The sequence below is a fragment of the Rattus norvegicus genome, chromosome 6 (genome assembly GCF_021556685.1).
Source record: "Rattus norvegicus strain SHRSP/BbbUtx chromosome 6, alternate assembly SHRSP_T2T, whole genome shotgun sequence".
NCBI classification, from domain to species: Eukaryota; Metazoa; Chordata; class Mammalia; order Rodentia; family Muridae; genus Rattus; species Rattus norvegicus.
In genome coordinates, this window is record NC_141539.1 from 47,489,469 (window position 1) to 47,511,702 (window position 22,234).

Genomic DNA, 22,234 nt, shown 5'->3' on the forward strand with positions numbered 1-22,234 from the left:
GGGGACCCAGGACTGCCCACATGGCAGCACTCAGCCACTGAGCTCCACCCCCCCCCACACCCCAGTCTGCACATTTTGAGAGGCATAAATGTCTTCTCTAGGTCTTTACCTGGCTTCTCTTTAGAGATAACGACAAGGAGATTTCTAATGGGCCAAAAGAAATCATTTCTGCAGCTAGGCCCTGAGCTAGCTTGCTCATCTTGTTAGTCTGTGATAGCCCAGTGGTGGATGCCCAGGGTACAACCCTCCAACGCTTCTGCCCCCTCTGGTTTCCAGTCTTACCTAACAGTCATCTACATCACAGGCGGCTGTCCGTCTGAGGGCTTCCGCTCACCTTTTTAAAGTCTCAGGCTCTCTTTTTTGTAAGAATAAGAAGGGCTGAGTTTGTTGGGGCGAGGTCTTTCGATCTAGCTCAGGCTGGCCTCAACCTTACTAAGTAGCTCAGGCTGTCATTGAAGTCACAGCAGAAACTTCCAGCTTTGTCTCCCAATTTCTGGATTGTAAATTGTGTCTCCGCCCCTAGCTTAGAAGAACTGAGTTCTAGTCTTGGTTCCATAGATACATGTCTTTCGGGACCATTGGTTAAACTTTTTAGACTTATTTAAACTTTCTAATTTTAACCCAATGATACAGAATTAACTGTATCTAAGCTTGCCTCTACTTAAAAAAAGACTCCTGTGATTATTTTTTTTCCTCCTCTATTTTTCAATTTCTTTCATTCCAACAAAATCCTCATTTAACTCACCCAGTGGACGATGCGGAAAACTGAGTGTTCCTAGGCCTGCTATGAGCTCACACTGAAGCTACCCATCATAACTTTCTTTTTCTTGTTGGTTGCCTCATGTAGCTGACTACAAAGAAAGCTTCAACACCATCAGCAACATTGAGGAGATCGCCTATAACGCCATTTCCTTCACCTGGGACATCAACGATGAGGCGAAGGTATGTCATAACGCCCAGGGTGCGTCTCATCCCTTCCAGCTGTCCCAAGATGGGAGGAGCAGCAAGATTTCACAGCCGATCTGCTTTGCAGTTCTACATTTCTTTCCCTCCTAGATGTTATGAAACTGTCCTCTCAGTTCCCACCCTCCTCCAAAGCTGCATTTTTTTGGCCATCCCTCAACACACATGTGAACCCTCCAGGCTGAACTGTCACCTGCCAGTGCCTCCTGTGTGACCCCCAGTCCCACCCAGGCCCTCATTCATCTGTCTTTACTTCCTCATTTGCACAGTAGCATCTACACCTTCCCCTCCCTCCTGCACGGGTGATGTAAGGATTAGTGCAATAGCATCCCTCCAACCAGGCAGGGTTCCTGCACAAAGGCTAAGTCCAAGTTGCTAGCGGTTACCACACAACAGCGGAAGATTCTTCTGCCTCGGGCAGTGCACAGTTGCTTCAGATTCAGAGGGTCACTTGGGTGATTCTCTGGGACTTTCCAGCTCCTTTAGGGACAAGCGAGTATATTCTTAAGTTACATCTCCCTTCCCCAGTGCTCTCTCCATTCTCTTCATTAACATTGAGTTCTACCAGTTGGTGATGGCGCACATCTTTATTCCCAGCTCTTAGGAGGCAGAGGCAGGGAGATCACTGTGAGTCCCAAGCCAGCCTCCTCTACATAGTGAGTTCCTGGCCAGTCAGAACTACACAGTGGGAACCTATCACCAAAAAAATGGAAAAAAGAAAGAGGGGGGAGAGGTAGGGAGAGGGGGAGGGGGAGAAGAATCAAATACTGAGAGGTTCTTGAGAGTCAGGTGAAGTTTATTCTGTCTCCTGTGACATGGTGGTTATAGCTAAGGCACAGGTACATCCTTCCTCTACAGGAGACAGTGTGCAGGAGCTCTGGTGCCGTGACAGTCCTCCTGCCAGCCCACACCACTCCATGCAGATGTCAGCTGCTCCATCCAGAGCTGGGCACTACATTAACTTTAGAGGGGCTACTGTGGGAAGCCTGGCACTTCCTGAATGCTTGTCTCAGTTATGTGGAAATTTAAAACTGCAATAGGATTTAGCGCATGGCTTCTGAGAAGCCCTGTAAGAGGAGACAGCCATGCTCTCTGGATGCTTCTGGTCTCGGGCTCCTGAGAAGTGCTTCCTGCTTCACACTGGGCAACTGGAGTGACAGGTTAACTACTAGTAAAGCTCTAAGCTGTCTTCTCCGACTTTAGTGAGACCTATGCCAGGCCCTAGCTCAGTTTTGGGTTCTGTGCTTTTGGGTTGGTTTTGTTGGTTGTGGGTTTTGTTGTTGTTTTTGTTGTTTTGTACCTTTATTACCACTGAAAACACCGAGAAAGCAAAAGGCTGATGGGGCCAGTTGTGCTGTCTGTTGGGTGTGGCCAGGATTAATAAGCGCTTGTCAGAGCCTGGGAGCTCTTGGCTGGAAGGACCTGCATATGGGCAGGGTGCTTTGTTTGCATGATGTGTCACTCTCAAGGGTGGGAGTAAGGAAGGCTGCGAAAACAAGGACAGCAGGCTGTATGCTGAGGGCTGGCAGGTACTCAACCTGATACAAGAAGTCGGTGAGGAGAGTCTTCAGTCTACTTAGAACAGGGAGGCAGAGCTGACGCCCTCCTGTAGCCAGTCCAGAACCCACACTCAGCCCTCCCCTACTCCCTGGGCATGGTGGTGTGCCATTCTTAATGAAGCTGCTCCCGTTTGAAGCTGATAGCAGACATCGGTTTCAAGACTGTGTTGGAATCCAGCAAGCAGAGTCTTAGCTTTTCCCAGCCAAGTCCGTGCTTCTGTTTTCAAATTTAAAGTAATTAATGCCTCAAGGTAACTAGAGTGAGTAGGTGTTGGTGCGGAACCCTGTAGCTGTTTTGTTTACTTACTTATTTTATGCAAGCATCTATCTTCTTAAGTGGCTCCTTCTTGTTCTCACGTAGGGATGCCCGTTTTTAATTAATTCGTTGTTTTCTTAGGGGGGCAGAGGATTAAACCCAAGGCTTCAGCTTGCTAGGCAAGTGCTCTCTGGGCAAGCTACACTCTAGCCCAGCAGCATACGTTAATTCCTGATTCTCTCCCACAGTCGTCCAGGTTGGTAGGCCATGTATGGAATTCTTTTGCTCTGATTTCTGATGGTAACTAGGGCATACAGTCTTCGGCATACCGGTATGAGGACATCCAGAATCCTCACCCAGCATCTTCCTGTGAGTCCTATACATATGTATGTTCACTTTGATGTCACTGTTTTGAGAACAAACAGAGTCAAATCATGAATGTCTTGGCTCGTGCGGTACTGGGAAAGCACTGCTCCAGCCTGGACTCAGCTCACAGTGCACCTCTGTACATGCAGGTCATGGGCGCAAGCAGGGACCTGCTGGAGCCACACAAGCATCAAGGGGAAGGCTGTTCATTTGAAAGCAACAGCAGAAAGAGAAATTACTTTGAAAACTAGGAATGTCTGGGTGTGGTGGTGCTTGCCTTTTATCCCAGCATTCAAGAGGCTGAGACAGGTAAACCTTTTGAGTTTGAAGCCACGCTGGTTTGCATAGCGGGTCCCAGGCCAGCCACATGATGAAGACATTCACTGGACATCTTCTAAAGACTCCGAAGTCTGCAGACAGGTTACAGTTCAGCCATTGACTTTCCACTAGGCAGCAGCCCCCATTTCTTCCTGAACACCGTGGAACCAAACCGAGCTGCTGGGTGTATGTTAAACAGGAAAAGGCAGCATCTACATTTGGACCTTCAAAGATAGGCAAGGTGCTAAAGTGTAGGGTTTGTAGGGCAAAATATGAGGGGCCTCTCACCCAGAGAGGAGAGGGCAGGCAGTAAGGCACAGCATAGAACAAGGTGTGCAAGGACATAGGACAGTCCCCTGTGCAAGCAGGTTCCTTCCACCCTGCAGGAACCCGACTTCATCCAGATAGTGGCAACTCTACTAGCAAGGCTAACTCCAGTTCTGGGGTTCCAGGCTGTAGCACTAGGACTGCAACCCATAGGTCATGTGTTAAATGGACTTTTGTGGAATAGCCTAAAATCTTAACTATAGCATCACCCAGTCAAGGGAGAATGTGTATGTTACTTTACACATGAAATGTGGAAGCAGAGTTTTCAACCAAAGTCTCTCTTCTACAGTAGTTGTATTGGAGGTGGGGGGTGTTGGAGAATTGTGGTTCTGCTGGAGCTCCTGGCTTAGAATCTACTCTTAACTGGTTTGGATCATAAACCTTAAGGGTTTACAGCAGCATTGAGATTTGATTAGGAAGCAGGAGAAGCCTAGAGATCTAAAATTAAGTAGTGGGAAGAAAAGTTAGAGGGAGAGCCAAATTGTTTGGGTGACTGTTACAGGTAGTACCATGCTGGGGTCCCCTGCCCTGTTCCCACTCCACCCAGCACCATCCACCATACAGCAGTGCTCTGGATCCTGTGTGCAGCTTGGTGAAACCAGGCACTCGAGAGACCAGTGCTAGACCCTGGATAGCAAGTGCTCTGGGCCTGGTATTATTGTATGAAGCTCTTGTTATCAGTAGGACAGCATTGCGTATTCACCGCAATTCACAGAATCTACTCTAGAAAAACACTTTAACTGCTGAGCAAAACGTTTATGTTGGACGATAATCTACTGCAGGGGAGTAGAAGTTATAAACCAAGGAGCTATTGCCCAGGAGTCCAGTGATTCTGGACAGCACCAAGGAAGGTTATCTAGCAGCAGCTGGGGAGTGGCTCTGATGACAACCAGAATTTAAAGGAGGAAGATAGACAGTCGAGCGAGGGCCAAGCCCCTGGAGTGGGCCATACCAGGGAAGAACTTGTAGAGAGCCTTGTGTGCTTTGCGTGCTGTGTCTCCTGCAGCTCAAGGCTGCAAGGCCCCTGGTGCTCTTCTCGAGTTGCTGTCAGATTCTAGCAGGAAGCTCTTTAGTCTTGGTGTGTGACCAGGCTGCTTGCTGACCAATGGGACTGCATCTTTCCTCCCTGTGGTCCTTCTATGGGTGTGACAGTAAGTCACAACACACTTTTCCTCTCTCTCTAGTTCGCTTCCTCCCGTTTCTTGCCTTCCATGCAGGGCCTTAAACTGAGGAGATAGGGTGGGGACAAGGACAGTCAGAGGCACAGCATCCTGTCATGCAAAAGCTGTAGGGTCAGACTGTATGTGCTTCCACGGTCTGTGATAGACCAGCCGCTCTGGGAAGGTACTCAGGAATCTGGACAGTTGTTCTGGAACACAAGTTTCTGTCATGGAAAGGCTCCTGTTACAAAATAAAGAGGATTAAAACAGGTTGACGCCTACTTTGAGGTCCCATAAATCCCACCATGAGGATTCTTGTGTTTAGGTGGAGTGGCATCTTTCCTTTTGTTTCCCTGGCTCAGCAAGAGCCAGTGGAGTGCCCGGGGCGGGGCCGTCAAGGGGTGTGGCCACTCTGGTAACTTGAACTTGGGATGTTTTGTGTGTGCTTGTGGGATGCAGGTTTTTTTTTTTTTTTTAATGTCTCTGGACTGAACGCATTGCTTGCATTTAAAGGGATTCCATTCTAGTGAAGCATCCATCAGGGTGCCATTAAAACAAGGCGGTGCCATGTTTGGTTGTATTGAGCCGGGACAGGTTTGGTTTGTTTCACAACTTATTTCTAGTGTGAATGGGAGGGCGGGAGGGAAGAAAGAAATGAGTCAAATATTGTGCTTGTAATTGCAATTAGATGATGCAAAGGACCTAAAACTAAAGTGTGTACTAACTGGGCTGCTTAAGACAGGTCAGGAAACACTGTTACTTTTAAAGCAAAGGCCGTGGGCCAGCAGGGTGGCTCAGCTGGCAGATTGCTTGCTGCAGAGCCTGACAGTTCAGATCAGTGGCCCAGATCCATAGTGGAAGGAGAGAACAGACCCTCCCACACACACTTTCTCCTTAACCCCCAACCCCACACACATACTAAATGATAAATATTCCGAATATTACATCACAGAAGCTACTTTCAGAGTCTAGGCAGACCATGATGCTAACTAGATTGTACTGGATTATCTACACACACCTTGCCTTCTGCTCCCAGCATTGGCAAGGGTTTTCATTTATGTGATTTAAAGGCACATATCTGTGGGGGGAGGAGATGGCTGGGTGGGTAAAAGTGCGTGAAGACCTGAATTCACATCACAAGTAGCCACAGCAAAAGCCTTGGTCACTAGGCCTGAACAGCAGGCAGGAGGATTGCTGGAGCTTGCCGGTTGCCGGGCTAGCTCCAGATTTGGGAGAGACCTGTCTCAAGGGGATGAGACAGAGTACTGACAGAGCAGAAAATAATTCATCCTTCTTTGACCTTCCTGGCACACGCCAACAGCCCCACATAGTAAATAAATAAAAATAAAACATAGCATCCGGGTGTGGTCGCACCTTTAGTCCCAGTACTCTAGAGACAGAGGTGGGCAGATCTTTGAGTTCAAGGCCAGCCTGGTCTACAGGATGAGTTCCAGGACAGCCAGAGTGACACAGAGAAACCTTGTCCTGAAAAAACAAAACTAAATAAATAAAAACACTAAAGTAAACATGTTTGCAGTATACCCACCAGACAAAGAGCAGCGTGCCTCTGTGGAGCGAGGCATCTGAGAGGAGCCCTGCTAGAAAGACAAGCTCATCTCCTCCAGGCGGCTGCTGCTCGGGTAAAGCACAAGGGTGACCCCTCTTTGAGGCATCTTTAAAAGCTAAGTCTTTGAGGCTTTGCTGCACTAATATTTCAAGGTGTGTATACTCTGCAGCCTCTTAAGCAGTAAACTGAAACACACCGGACCATGGCAGGTCTTCAGAACCCACAGGTAACAATAGGGAGTATTTATTCAGCATACGCCTGAGGGTGAGGGCCAGCCGAAGGCGTCTCTGACTGCCTCGGAGACACTTGGCAGCTGAAGAAAGCCTCGCTTTGGTAGTGGAACCTGTATCCTGTGGAAGGAGTTTCAGGCGCCCTTGCCTGTTTAAGGACTGTTGGTATTGTCACTTGAGTTAGGTGTTTTCTTTGGGGGGTGGGGAGTGAGCAAATTTTTACCCTTCCTCCATTCTGCCACTCCCGGGAAACAATCCGCTCCTCTGTGGAGACTTGTCATTTGACAGCTTGTCACCCTAACCCTCCTTCTCGTGTTCCTTCCTGGAAATCCCATCTGTGGCGCTCTCTGTCTTTCAGTCGCCTTTGCCACTCCCATGTTTTGTTTTGATTTTTAATTTGTGTGTTTGTGTGTGTGTCTTTGCCACTTTTAAACCAAAGCAGAACAGCTGTGGCTCTGGCCTGATGTGGAGTAGCTATTTGGAGGCAGTATGAGGCCTAGAGTCACACGTATAAATGGAAGCCACAGGTCTCCCCAGCCTTTGGTTAAACAAACGAAGGCTTGGCCCCTCTGTTAGTCCACAGACTTCGCCTTCAGCCCTTCTCATCATGCTTCTGGAACTTTTGGTTGGCAGTCAGCTCGCTGCCTGAGTCTCCTTTGTGACCCATGTGCTCGCTCACCTGGCCTGTTCTGTGCCGGGGGGGGGGGGGGGGGGGGGGGGATGGAATGCGGTCTGTGTTTGCCTTGAGTCACGCCCCCATCCAGTTCTGCATATTTCTGAGCACCCATTCTGCTTCTTTGGGACAGCAAGTGCCAAATCACTGCATCTGCCAAGTGTCCTTAGGTTCACCAAGTCTAGGCTGTGGAACACGACAGAGGGAAGGGGAGCAGGTAGGTCCCTCTAAGTGTTTTCCCCTCCGTGCCGCTCTTTTATCTCGGTGACTTTTCCCCTGGCTCTCCGCATGGCACAGAAACCGAGACGCTGTGTGGGCGGTGTGGGAAGCGGCTGTGGCAACAGCGTGCTGACTCCGAGCTTGTTTCCCCTTCAGGGAACGCCCCTCCTGGCCGTGGGAAGACTGCGAGTCAGTACTTTTTCTCCTCCCACGTCCCTGCCTGCCCCACCCCTTCCTGCCGGTCGGGCTCTTTTCTTTTGATGGTCATTTGATAGTCTGAGAAGTTACCAAAAAGCTCAACTACACCCTTGAAGCTCTCGGAACAGTTCGCAGTTCCTGATGACAGTGTTCTTGGAGTTGTAGTGTCTTTAGGACAGCGTAGTCACCTCCCAGCAGAGCAGGGAGCAGTGTGATGCACCCGGATTACCTGACGCATCAGAAATGGAACTGGCTGCTGCCGAGTGGGTGACTCAGCCTCGATACTGGATACTGTCTCAGTTCCACACTCTCATTAACTGCACATGAAGTGGGCTGCCAGGGAACACCAGTGCACGAGCTGGGGGGCGGGGGGAGTGTTTGTTCTGGTGTGTGGAGGGGGAGGGCTATGTAAAGCCCAATAAATGATCCCTACTAATTAGACATTTGGCCAAGAACTGGATCCTGATTTATAGTTTAAAGTCTTATGCTCTCAGCTTCCATTCAGGCCCATAGTCTCTGTGACATGTCATAGAAACAATGGTGATTTTACTCTCTCCAGTTAGTGCTGTTGGAAATGAGGGGGAAATGTTACCAATGCTTTCATTTCAGCTGTTGGACAGTTTCTCCCTGTGAAGAGCTATTTAGGAAGATCTTTATACTGATTTGGGTGATTAGAAGTGAATTTATCCAATAGATTCTGCTTTCCTTTTAAAAGTTAGATTACATTCTAGAAAGGAACTTATAGATATTATCTGTATTTGACTAAGTTGAATCTTCATACAAAAAAATAAAAACAAAGGAGATTTCCCAGAGGCCACTGGGATTGTATCCAAGATGGCTGTCTCTGTGTCTCCTGGAGACATGTGGCCATTAGCTAAGTCCTGCAACTTATTTGCAACAAGTAGGAATTTGGCACAGACTATCTGCTTGCTTTGAAACCGGGAGACCTTTAACTTCATGCCTCATGATCAAGGTGACCTTCGGTTCTGTCTTCTATCTAGGTGTCCGTTTCCCTCACTTTCCCACTTCTCCAGTTTTACACTCGCTCTCTATGAGTGGCTAGGAATAGGCTGGCTCTGGAGTCCTGGGAGCTGGGTCCTACCAAGGCTTTGCCATCTGTTTTCCCTGCCTTTCTCCATCAATGCCCTCTAACTTTGCACCTCACAACTTGGCCTCGTCTGTCTCTAGTGAAGAGGTTATGAGAGCCAGGCACCATGGGTAGTGTGGCATCCATGGAAAGGGAGAGACATTGAGGACCTATGCATATGGAGAATGTCAAGCTGTTTCATTTACTATGATAATCTCACGTAAGCATCTTCCCTCATTGAACCCCTTACTTTTCTCTTTCCTTTCCCCTCCATTGGAATCTTTCTTGTGATGTGTACCAGGTAGTCAGAACTTTTTAAGTGCATCCAAATGCACAAGTAACAAGTAAGCAAGGGGCTCTCAGCTTTGAAACCAAACCTTCCCCACAAGTCAGTCCAAAGTGTAAGGCAGAGCACCATTGGTTCACCCTTGAACTTTTCTGGGCAGATCTGACTCATTTCTAATGCCCTTCCAGGGTCAATGCTTTGCTACTAGGGCAGAAGATCTGGCTTTAGAGGCCGTTTCACCAAAAGCTCACTCCCCTATATGTATGGTCAGTCTGCCAGCCAGCCATTCACCTATGCAGTTCTGGGAGGAGGCAGACATATTGGATCAGGCAGCCTGGCTTGAAGCAATGGGATTCTCCAGACTGTGATGCTGATCATTAGTGAAGCCAAAACTGTGTTCTTGGGTCTGTCATCAGCAAGGCCAAACACATGTTCTTAGGAGTTCCGAGGAAGATGCATTTTCAGCTAGTGATTCATCGGCTGTTGAATATCCCAGCAAAGCATGCTTGAGTCGGACCGTTGTCTCTACCTTTCTGAGTACCTGTTGTGAGTTTAGGTGGGGACGAGGCAATAGAGTCTGAAGAGGGAGCTGACATGGGGGCCCAGCAGGCATAGGGGATGGAGAAACAGTGGTGGACTTGTGTTCTGCAACTCCACCATCACATTGGAGACTGGGAGAGCTCTAGTCCGTACCCTGTCTGTAACTGCACTGTGATGGGGACTAGGGTAACCTGTCCTTAATTAGTCTTAGCATTTCTTTTTTTTTTTAAGGTTTATTTATTTTATTTATATAAGTACACTGTAGCTGTCCTCAGACACACCAGAAGAGGGCATCAGATCCCATTACAGATGGTTGTGAACCACCATGTGGTTGCTGGGAATTGAACTCAGGACCTCTGGAAGAGCAGTCAGTGCTCTTAACCACTGAGCCATCTCTCCAGCCTCCTTAGTTAGTGTTTCTATCCTGGGAAACACCATGACCAAAAGTAAGTTCAGGAGGAAAAGGCTTTTTTGGCTTACACTTCCACATTGTATGTACTCCATCACTGAAGGAAGGCAGGAAAGGAACTCAAACAGTGCAGGATCCTGGAGGCAGGAGCTGATGCTGAGGCCGTGGAAGGGTGCTGCTTACCACCGTGTACTCAAAGGCTTGCTCAGCCTGCTTTCTTACAGAATTCAATACCACAAGCCCGCCCCACCCATAGTGAGCTCGGCCCTCCCCCATCAATCACTAATTTAAAAAATGCCTTTCAGCCAGATCTTATGGAGGCATTTTCTGAATTGAGGTTCGCTCCTTTCAGGTAACTCTAGCTTATGTCAAGTTGACATAAAACCAGCCAGCACAATTACTAAGAACAGTGTAGGGCTGAAAAGATGGTGTACTTGGTCACCTTGCTGTTGAGAAACACTATGACCAAAAGCAATGTGGGTAAGAAAGGGTTTATTTCACCTATAGCTTACAGTCTATTATTAAGAGAACCCATGGTAGGAACCAGAGCATAGACCATGGAGGAACAGTGGTTACTAGCTTATTCCTATGGCTTGTTCAGCTACCTGCCTAGGGATGATGGTACCCACTGTGGGCTGGGCCTTCCTACATCACTTAGTAGTAAAGAAAATGGCCTCTGACATGCTCACAGCCTGTCTGATGGAGGCAATTCGTCAGTCGAGGTTCACTTTCCCCAGACATGTCTAAGTTGGTATCAAAGTGACAAAACCTGACCAACACAGTGGGTAAAGCATTTACTCTATAAGTGTGAGGATCTGTGTTCCAGCCTCATAGCCCAATGCCATCGAACTTGGCCGAGAGACAAGGTTCAAACAGCCTGAGTAGAGCGAGTTTCCTGGGAGAGTCACTGTTCTGCCGCTGGCCCCACATCACTTCCGGCCTCAGTTCTTCCCTTCCACATACACACATGGTGTCTTCAGACACATCCCAGTCTGGACACCGGGCTCGCTCCCACAGTCCTTCTGACCCTGGAATAATCAGACACTTATAAACTTTATTTTTCGTCTCCTGGCAGTCATTTCTGAGTGAATGTTTTGCCTCCTTGTGTCTCTTCTGCTCCCCTTCCTTTGAGGATAGACTTGGGAGTTGCAGCCAGCCCTGTGGCACCATCACGAGGCTGCCAGGCTGCCAACGCCAAGATGCTTCTGAGAGGATCCTTGCACTGCAGTTCAGGGTACGGAACAGGAAACCCAGCCTAATGGACATCCCTTGCTTTCGAGCTGCATTTTACAAACCAATTGAAATCTTTTTGAAATATTCTGAATGTATGAATTCTCAGCCAGGAATGAGGAACTGTCCTAGAAAAATGGCCTGGATGTTTAAAAAGAATCTTGCAGAACATCTTTGGCCTGTTCAGTAGTTGGTTTTTGTGGTTAGGTTTTTTTTTTTTCCTTGTAACTATTTTGGGTGGGAACTTTAGTAGCAGTCGCTTGTGATTAATGTTTCAATTAGTTAAATATCTCATACCTTTTCCTCAAGATAGGTAGCAAGGAAGTGTACAAACAGAAAGGTTAGCATTGAAGGCTCCTTCCATAGCAGAGACCTTCCCAGCACTCTGCCAAAGGGAACGTGTCAGAGTTTAGCAGTAGTAGAATTGGAAGTGGTGCGTGTGTGTGTGTGTGGTGGGGGTGGGGTGCACATGAGCGCATGCTTGTGTCTACACACTCATGTGCACCCGCACCTGTTTTGTGGAGGAGAAGCTGGGTGTGTAACTACCCACCTCACTCTATCCCTCTGACGACTCCTGTAAGAGCCTTTGTGATCATATCAACAGAGGGAATTTATCTGCCTAGGAAGAAGGCTTGGGATGCTCATTTTATATGAATTTGATTTCCTCCATCATTATTCTCATTCAGGATGTGGACTCAGTCACTTTTTAAATGACTTTATGTGTGGGGCTGTCTTGCCACTTCCTTAAGTTGATCTTTTCCTTCAGCTCTCCCTTGCAGCCCTCTGCGTATAGCTAGACTGACAGCCAGCCAGTGTGGCACCAAGACCCAGTGATACATCTCAACCCCTGGATAGCTGGATAGCTTGTAGAAGGTGGGAATGTTGAACTATGAAAACACATGCCGTTTCCTCTTTTGTTAAAGGCATATGCAAGGGCTGGGACAGTAGCTCAGTGGTAGAACCCTTGCCTCTTGTGCAGAAGGCTCTGGGTTCAATCCCCAAATAACAAAAAACAAAAACCCCAAACCAAAACCTTTTGACTGTGCTGTGCTGTGGTGGCACACACCCCTAATCCCAGCCCTTGGGAGGCAGGAGGATCTCTAAGATGGAGACCAGCCTGAAGTACAGAGTGAGTTCCAGGACAGCCAAGGCTACACAGAGAGACCCTGTCTAAACAACAAACTACAACAAACCAAAACCAGCATAAGCCACATGCGTTTCCTAGAGGTCACTGAGGTGGGTCTCAAAGGGTCAAGTACATAGTCACGACTGGAGCTTCCGCCTGAGCACGTGGGTTCACACAGCGCTGCTAATCCTGAGAACATTTCTTATCTACTCTGAGTACCTGAGGACAGGTATGACCTTATTGAGTAAAAGAATCTGTGAATGGTGAATATCCCTACTTCATAGGTCACTGCCTGTGCAAAATCCTTTTTCAATTAAAAATGCACATAAGGAACTGAGCTCTTCAGGAAGAAATCATGTGTTAAGATGGGCTTCATAATCTCTGAGCTTAGGAGCTGAAGGAGGCCTTTGGTGCATCGGAGTTGCCAGTGTGTAGACGACCAGTCCCTTCACAGGCATCTGTCATCCTGGGTGGTCATGTGAGCACACCATGGGAACACCTGACGGCGGCTTTGGTGTCTGAACCACCCAAACTGAGGTGTCCCAAATCCCCAGCCACACGGCCTGTCTGCCGGGTTTGGGGACATGAGGGGTCCTGCATGGCTGTGGTGTAAAGCAGTGTTGGAGAGATGCGCTCCCAGGGCTCTTGTGTTCAGTGGTTCCCTGAAGTGTTGTCAGGAGGAGGAAGAGGGAAGAGATCTGCACATCTACCAAGTTCCCAGGCCAAGTTGAATGAGGTCGCATCCTTTGAAGTGACAGCATTTATAGAAAGTAGACTGGTAAATATATGTTTATTTATATGTTTATTTGTGTGTGCACAAGTGTGCTCATGTGTGTGGAAGCTAGAGGTTCATACTGGGCATCTCCCTCAATCACTTTCCACCATACCTTTTGAGAGAGTCTCTCACTGAATCTGGGCCTCGTCAACTCACCTCAACTGACTGAGGGTGGGCAAACCCCAAGTATCCTCTTGTCCACGGTGTCACATCCAGGTCATAGGTGTGTGCTGTGAATCAAACTCAGGGTTTCATGATTGCGCTAGGCTGGTGCCTGAGTTACTCAGATCATTTTATCTGCAGTAATGACAGTAAGGTTTGGGGCCCCTCCTCCTCCTCCACTGTGGGCAGAGACTACACAGGGGCCTGGAGTTGGCTGGTCATGTGACTTCAGGGTCCAAGGCTACAGTGCTAGTTACAGACAGAATTGGTGCCAAACTTGGTTGCTTTGATTTTCAGATCAAATCTGCCTCTGAAGAGCACCGTACTCTGCCCAGCAGAAAGTCGAGGGAGGGGGAGATGCCGTTCTTGCTAGCCTTTAGTGAATGCAGCCTAAACCAGCATGAGTACCACGCTGCCCACGCTGCCCAGGCTGGCACAGCATAGTCTCCCATTATGCTGCTGCATGTGCTGTCGTAAGAGCAGGGCTGCTTCCTTTGAGGTCTTCACTGTCCTCCTTACAGTGTCATCTGTTCCCTCGGTCCTGCTCACTAGCGTGCTTGTGTGTCCCTCTGATCAAGGAGGCCGTTTTTAAATGCCCAGTCAAGATGAGTCAGCCTTTTTGATAACCTTTGAAGTTTTCTGGGTCGAGAAGAACTTTCATAAATGGGAAGCAGATGGATCTGAGGAGGAACATGAGAGCAAGAGTGTGAGGCAGCGCTCCCCTAAGGCTCTGTACTCAGCCTGATCCTGACTCTGACTCATGCTTTGAGCAGAGGCTTGAAGCCGGGAATCAAGGGGTGGGTAGATGTGGGTTGGATTACCGTGAAATCCTCTAGCCAGGGGACTGGCACTCTGGGTCAGAGACTTCCTGGGATCCGTGAGGTAGAGTGTGACTTTTTTGAATTAGGAATTGTGGACATGACCCAGAATGACGAGGTTTAGATTCTTCCAGCTGACTGGAAGGCAAAGTGTACAGTTTGTACAGTGGTTTAGTAAGTAGTAAATAACTCTTATTGTTTACAAAGACTGTGGTTCTTTTAAAACCTTTTTTTCTTATTAGTTTTATTTTTTCCCTTTTCAGATTTCTGTCTCTCTTTAATGTGTGTGTGTGTGTGTGTGTGTGTGTGTGTGTGTGTGTGTACATGTGTGTATGTCACAGCATGCTTGTGGATGTCATCGGTCAGAGTCAGTTCTTTCCTTTCACTATGTGACCCAGGTCATCAGGCTGAGTAGCAAGTCCCTTTCTTTACCTGCTGAACTGTCTCAGTGGCCCCTGTACTATAGACTGTCTCCTATCTCATTTGCATATTTACGGATTAATATAAAACATTCTTTTAAATATGTACAAAAAGGCATCAAGTCAAAGCCCAGATCTTTCTACAAAGTGATTCAGAAATCCCATGAGCAACTTCCTGCTTGTGTATCTAGACTTAAGTCTTTTTTTAAAAAATGAAAGCAGGGGCTGGGAAAGTGAGTCAGTCAGTAAATGCTTGCCTTGCAAGCACAGTACCTGGGTTTGGCCTCTTGCCCCCATGGAAAAAGCTGGGTGTGGTAGTGTGCCTTTGTCCCCCAGTGCAGGGGAAGCAGAAACGAGAGGATGTCTGGGGCTCTTCCATCCAGTCTAGCCTAACTGCTGAGCTTCAGGCTGTGGGAGAGCTGTGTCAAAGGTACTGATGGTATTTCTAAGGATAGCACCTGCGGTGCGTACAAGCACGCATGCGCGCGCGCGCTCGCGCACACACACACACACACACACACACACACACACACACACACTTTTTAAAAGAAGAATTATTTATGATCATAGATAGATAGTAGCTGAATTCATGCACACTAGAAGAGGGCATCAGATTCCATTACAGATGGTTGTGAGCCACTATGTAGTTTCTGGGAATTGAACTCAGGACCTCTGAAAAAGCAGTCAGTGCTCTTAACCACTGAGCCATCTCTCCAAGCCCTCATTTTGTTTTTAAAGCCAAGTAATTTTATGTTGTTTAAGTTTAGAAAAGTATTTAGAAGCAAGATACCACAGGGCCAGGGTGTGAAGAGTCTAGAGAAAGGGACACACCTGGGCACCCTCCATCCAGATCTCCAACCAAAGGATACAGTGTGGAAATAGGTGGTTGTGGAAATGAGAAGTTGCTTCACCTTCACCTTCCACCTGGGACTAGCAGTTCTGGAGCTTCAAATGTGGGAGGACAGTGCCCTCTTCTGGGCGTAGAGAAAGCTCGATTGAGTGTCTAAAGAGCCCAACATGGTCACAAGCACACGAGTGGCAGCTGCCCAAGCCTGTCTGAAGAGACAAGTTTTACGTGCAGGACAGGATCCGACCGGACCCTTGCAGACCTGGGAAGGCAGAGGAGGGCTGTAGGGTCACCAGATCAGTGAGGAGGCTGGCAAGGTCAGAAGAGACGGGACTGACAGTGCCCAGGGACCCTGAGAAAGATCTGGGGAGTTGGTGAGAGAACAAGATAGGGGTGATCTTCAAACTTCTAACTGGACATGTCCCGGTGTGATTAGAATGTCCGGTCTTCCTCTACTCAGAGTGTGTAACTGTCTGGTCTAGAACTTGCTCTTTGTTACTGTGGGGCTAATTCTCTTTCTGTCCAGTTTCTCTTCCATTCGGTCCTCCTGTATAGCACACCATCCCCACCACACACCCATTTACAACTCAAGGCTAAACAGTGCTCCTTGGGTAACCTGCCCTTGACTGTTGGGGCCTAGGCATTGGAAGGAATCCAGGTTTTCTGGTACAAGGGTCTTGAATCTATAAAATTGCCCATTAAAAAATACTGATTCTAATATTATTTACTGCGTGGTATCCATAAATAAATTCCAAAGCCAGTGTCCTGAGACTCAAAAGCACCTGAGCATGTTAGACATCTTAAAACCTAGAGCCAGAAAAGTGGGGGTAGAGCATGCTCACCAGCCAATGTTCCCCCAGCTGCACTGAAGAGCAGCAGTGTGTCTCCATTCGCTTAAACCTTTGAGAGAACTTGCTAGAAGGTGAACATGGGGTAACTGAGTGGGAGACAGGACACAGGGTGGGGCTAGGTGGGCCACCCTCGGCTTCCTCTTCAAAAAAGAGAATCCATTCTATGGCTCAAGGGCATGCCAGATGCTCTGTGGAACTGACCCTGTTGGGCTTAGTGACATCATCTATGAAAACTGTCTGTGTGGGTCAGTGATACTTCAGATGTTGATGAAAGGAACAAACTTGTGAACCAGCGGGTGTGACCTCAGTACCTGTCCCCTGTTCTCTGGAGTGCCCGTGTCTGCCTGGAGGAAGTATGGCCACTGAAGGCCCACTCAGACACTGCTTCCTGCCTTGTATAAAGGCTCCCCCAACCAGCACAGTATCTTCATGGCTTCTGGTATGTGTCAACCAGATCTCTGTGGAGCCTCCTTCAGTGAGGAATGTCCTAGTGTTTGGTGACTCTTCAGTAGGCCGGCATAATAATTAAAGCCTGTGAAAAACTTTGCCAAGTTCAGTGGCTACCCAAACGTAGTGAATCGGAATTATATTTAAATTATAAAAGGCCACCCAGAAAGGAATGTCTTAGACATCACTGGAATTAAGTTATTCTCTGAGGACTTGGCCCAATGTGATTCTGTTACCAGATTCCTCCAAGAAAAAGAAATGAAGTTGTTTTTGTGAATGGGCTGGACTGCAAGGGAACTCTGCTGGAATTGTATAGTCAAGCTGTAGATTAGAAGACCCCAGCCTTTGTTTAAAAGGACACAGGCTGCTACAGACTATCCTAAAAGGTGACACCAAAGGTACAAGTGGTTCCAGAGAGTGTGCAGAGTTGTTCCCAGCAGCCAAAAGACATATGAAGGTGTCCCAGGAAGATGACACCAGCCATGACAGGCACCATGTCCGCTATCCTGGCTGATACCCAAGAGTGACCCTGGGAATAAACAGTGTCCATGCGCCCCCCTACTCTCCATGCCTTTGCTCACTTGCTCTCTAGAGTCCCTTGCTGCCGCTAAAGGGTGGCTCTCAGAAGAGTGTCTGTCATGCCAGCATGTCAAGGCCGGGCAGGGCTGGCTGTTGGAGTTGCCATTCACAGACCCTTCTCTTCCTTCACAGGTCTTCATCTCTGTGAACTGTTTGAGCACAGATTTCTCTTCTCAGAAGGGTGTAAAGGGCTTGCCGCTGAACATCCAAATTGACACGTATAGCTATAACAACCGTAGCAACAAGCCAGTACACCGGGCCTACTGCCAGATAAAGGTCTTCTGCGACAAGGTGAGAGGGCAGCGGGCTCAGGGACAAACACCTGAGGTGGGCTCATCCTTCCACACAGCAGCTAACCTCTAATGGGCACTTAATTGACTTATCCATGTGGGAAAAGCAGCTCTGTAGACAGAAGGGGAAATACACACGGACACTTAAAAAGACTTGAGAAGATTGGATGCTGCCTTTTGTGGTTGGGTCTGGTAGAATAAAGGATGTGGCCCCGGTCCTGGGCCCAGATCAGTAACTACTGTGTTGACCACCCTCCACATGACTCACTGCCCTGAAGGCTCTTTGGCAGGCCATCCCTCAAATTTCTATGGTGCAGCTCCTTCCTGGGAAACACATAGCCACTTTCACCAGGAGCCAAGGTTTCTCTATCGAGTCATGGAGACTCTGGTAGAGCTATTGTATCTGACCACTGGAGGGCGCCTGGAACCTTTAAGTTCAGAGAGCTTTCTCAACAGCCCGTCAGATTGGATGGATCTGCAGGCCAGGGTCCCCACCTGTAACAAATTATCACAGATTCAGTGGTTTAAAGCTCAGTGTTACTGGACCAACACTGAAGCTCCTTTCCGGAATGTCTCCTCTGCATCTTTAGACCGCCTCTGATTGTTCCACCTCCTGGTCCCTTGTGATCACCTCCAGCGTTCCCTCCCCCTTGCCATGTAATCTGCTCCTTCTCCAGCCCAGGGATCAGGTGTGGGGATTACTGGAACACAGGTGCTTCCTGTGGGCTGCACTTGGAAACAGTGAGTCACAGCCAGTGGGCACCAGTACCTCTGACCTAGGCCAGTCTCTTCCCATCTGACCACATTCCTCAGGAGCCCAGGAAACCCTGATGATCCAGGTGTGTGGCACCAGCACTTGAATTGAAAGGCAAGAGAATCAAGGTGGAGACCAGCCTGGGCTACACACAGAGACCCCGTCTCAATCAAAGACAAAGCAGGACCATCTTAGGAGGAGCTGTCAGAATGTTTGCGCTCTTTTTATACTAGAGAAGTTGCAGTTTTAGTCAAACATTTTTCCACATCTGATGTTTTTATTACATCTTTCCCTGCGCACTCTTGAGAATTCATGCATTCACTTTTTGAGCGCCGTGAAGGCTTATTTTTCATATAGCCTCAGCTCTTTGCTGCCCACCTGCAGCCCTGACTCTGGGTGACCCACTTGCCTCTCAGTGCCTTTCGGTCACCTTCTCCTGGCTCTCGGGACTCTCACTCTGAGAGTCGGTCTCAGCCATCATCAGAACCCTGAAGTGGGCACTGTGGGGTTTCCTTTGGTCGACCCACAGTACACCTCTTCCTAAGGAAGTTGCTTTGTTGTCTCTTTGTTATGAACTGCTAACTGACAATGTCATTTGATAAATGACAGCTTTTCACCTTCAGGAGCCGTAGCCACTCAGTACATCCTTAGAGAAAATGAGGGCCAAGTTTGGATTTCTAAAGATGGTATTCGAGCAGCTGCTTTTTCCAGAAGCTCATATGTCTCCCTGGCCACCCTTTAGGTTCTGAGAAACTGTCACATGTAGTTCATGCCCATTATAGAGGCAAGACTGACCTTGAGCTCCTGTCTGTTTCTCTGGGCTTAAGCTGGTCTTTAGGTCCAGGCTGCCATCTCATTCAGTCCCCACAGAAGTCGGTCTCTGTCAGGGTCATAGTCATCTTAGCCCTGATAGACTGCAGGAGCTTTAGGCTAATGTTTTGGGACAAGCCCTGCTGTCCCAAAGCTCAAGCACATTCCCAGCAGGTGATGCTGAGAGAGAGGTCCGAAGAGCTTATGGCCAGATGTCCCCGAGCTGTTCCAGCACTTTCTGTGAACTAGGAATGAATTCTTAGCTTTTCTGCGTGAGAAGTGTTTTACCTCAGGCTCTTGTGATGGGTGTGAGGTCCGGCTGTCCGTTCACAAATGCTGCACAGACTTGGAGCTGGTGTTTCTGAGGAGTCTACAGCCACCCAGGTCTGCTCTGTGCGTAAGATCTTCCTGTCTATAACTGTTACCAAGGTTTTCTCTTCCACTGGTTTGAGCAGTTGCGTCTGATGCGGTTCCATGTTCTTGAGTAGCTGAGCATCTCTGTGTTTGTGGCTGTCATTGGGTTTGGAACATGTCTGGCTGTTCCAGCAGACGGGCCTGCTCCTTCCCCTCAGGTTCTCCAGTTGCTTCTGTGATGTGCTTTGAGTTTCACCCATGGCCTATGGTTATTGTTGATTTCTCTTACTTTATTTCAGGTAGTTTCTTCCATTGTCCTAGGTGTGCTGACCTGTGGTCATCCATTGGTGAACTGAACTCCATCCATTGGTGTTTGCATCTCTGAAAGTTTAGGCTGGACCCTTTTTAGCACATGACTGTACTTAGCAAGCAATGGTTTGTTTTTGCTGTTGGTAGTGCTGCTGCTGCTGCTGCTGGTGGTGGTGGTGGTGGTGGTGGTGGTGGTGGTTGGGTTGGGCGGTTCCTACTGTGGTCCTGGGGAGCACAGAGTCCTATGCACACTAGGCAGCTGCTGTCCCTCTGAACCACACTCCGAGCCCAGCTATGGTTTTTCCATGGCCTTGGAACATATGGGATAAAGCTACACTACTGGCTTAGTGTCTGTGCCTGGGTTCCCCTCAGTGGTTTGATTTCCTCCCTGTTTGGAAACCGCTTGGCTATCTTGCTGAGTACTGAACCTTGTGCATTTTGCCTTCCTGGGTGGTAGGTGACTTTTTTTTTTTTTTTAATTCCTGGAACTCCTTCAGGTTTGTCCTGAGATCCCATTAAGTTTCTTGGAAATGGTTTGCTTCGTTCAGATGTCGTCTCCTGACCTGACAGGCTATGCTGCAGCCACGCTGTGTCAGGCTAATTGTTCTGCACCAGTGAGCAGGATTTTCCTGGGTGTTGGCTTGGTGCCCTGTGAGAGGAAAGTTCTTCCAGTCCAATTGGTGGGAACAGTGTGTTCACCCTGCATTTCGGGCGGTGTTCCTCTTGCTGGGGTGTGCTCTCCTTGGTCTGGAATAGCATCTGCATGCCCCCAAGAGTGCTGGGCTCTCTGGGCTGACTCTCCTTGGTACTTTGTTGTCCTTCTTCCTCTTCAGCGAGGACCCTGGAGGCCCCCGGGGCCTGCAGGTAAAGGGCCTGCCCTGCTCCCTCCCTCCAGTTCTGCAGCAGCCGTCAGAATGCTTGGCTCCTGAGTCTAGCAAGGTTCCATCGGTTCAGAGTAGAGCTTGAGTCTCTGTCTTGGCAGGAGCCGAGTTCCGTGTTGTTCTTTCTGGATATGGCTGATAATGCAGTTGGTGGCGCTGCCTTTGGACGGAGGTGTGGTTCTCTTCTAACCGAGGTGATGGTTAGGTTGGTGTTGGTGTTTATTTGTGTGTGGATGCTCATGTTGGAGGCCGTGTGTGTACAGAGCCAGAGTCTGATGTCGGGTATCTTTTTTATGCATTTCCCGCCGTCTGTTTTGAGGCAGTCTCTTGTGCACCCAGATCACCAGTTTGGCAGCTCTGTGAGCCACCTTACTCCAGGATGCACTGCCTCTCTGCCTTCAGCTCACTGGGGCGGTAGGCAGGGCTACTGTGCCCACCCACAGTTTACGTGGGTTTGGGGATCTGAACTCTAGTCCTTACCCTTGTACTGCAAGCACTTTACCTGCCAAGCCATCTCTCCAGCCCCATATACAGCAGTTATAAGCAGGCTATGTGTCTACCATGCTGTGTGTTAGTGCCTCTGGAGCAGCCAGAAGGTTTTGTGTTTTGCTTTCAGACCTGATCCTTATCATGTAATGATGCCGAAGATCAGTGAGAGGCCCTCGCTTCCTCCTTCTATCAGGGAGTGTAGTTGACAGAAACGTGAGCCAACAGTCATCCGCACCACCAGAGACCCCATCTCTCAACAAAGCAGAATGAATCAGTGTTACATTTTAATGTGTTGAGTGCTGGCCCATGTCAGGTCATGGTTTGACTAGTGAGGTTTTGTGAGTATTTTTTGTGGGTTCAGTTGCATGATATTGCTATTCTGCACTTGATATACATGGCACAGATAAGCCTTCTTACAGGACCCAGAGCACAGAGACCTCATGTGTCATCTTTGTTTGTGTGAGTGACACCTGATGATTGTGTCTGTCACTCACAGACACCATGACTTTGGACAGATCCACCCTTCTCTGTGACAACATTTGCTACACGGGGAATATCCCAGGGCCACATGTTACTTTTTCTTTCATGGCTCTTTCCTATGAGGTAGGGAGGCACCCACGCCTTGGCGGCCATCGTGATGTGCTAGCATGTTCTCTGAGCCTTACCTTTAGCCTGGCCACATCTATTATGAAGAGGAATTTCAGTTTATTTGTGTTTAAAGTAGATGTTTGCTGGGATTGGTTTCATGTAAATGTAACTGGATATGCTCATTGTCAAAAGGAGTTTCCCATGTGACGTTTCCATACATGCTTATGATGCACTTCAGTGAGATGGAAGATGTCTAAGAGGAAGTGGATGTGGGGAGCCCCTGCTGGCACTCACTTCCAGAGAGGAGAGAGCCAGCCAAGGAGTTCCCAGAGGAGCTGATCAGACTC

At 48.4% G+C, this 22,234-nt stretch overlaps 1 protein-coding gene across 19 annotated transcripts in view; it reads left to right on the forward strand.

Annotated features, from left to right (window-relative positions):
* The window catches only part of Grhl1 (grainyhead-like transcription factor 1), a 50,417-nt gene that overhangs the window by 13,092 nt on the left and 15,091 nt on the right, over nt 1–22,234 (forward strand). For all 19 annotated transcript variants that reach the window (XR_015621865.1, XR_015621864.1, XR_015621866.1 and 16 more), the window contains 2 exon segments: nt 848–942; nt 17,545–17,703. Coding sequence is in view for 8 of the 19 variants with exons in the window: in NM_001431901.1 (NP_001418830.1) it covers nt 848–942; nt 17,545–17,703 (254 nt within the window). In the remaining 11 variants the exon portion in view is untranslated.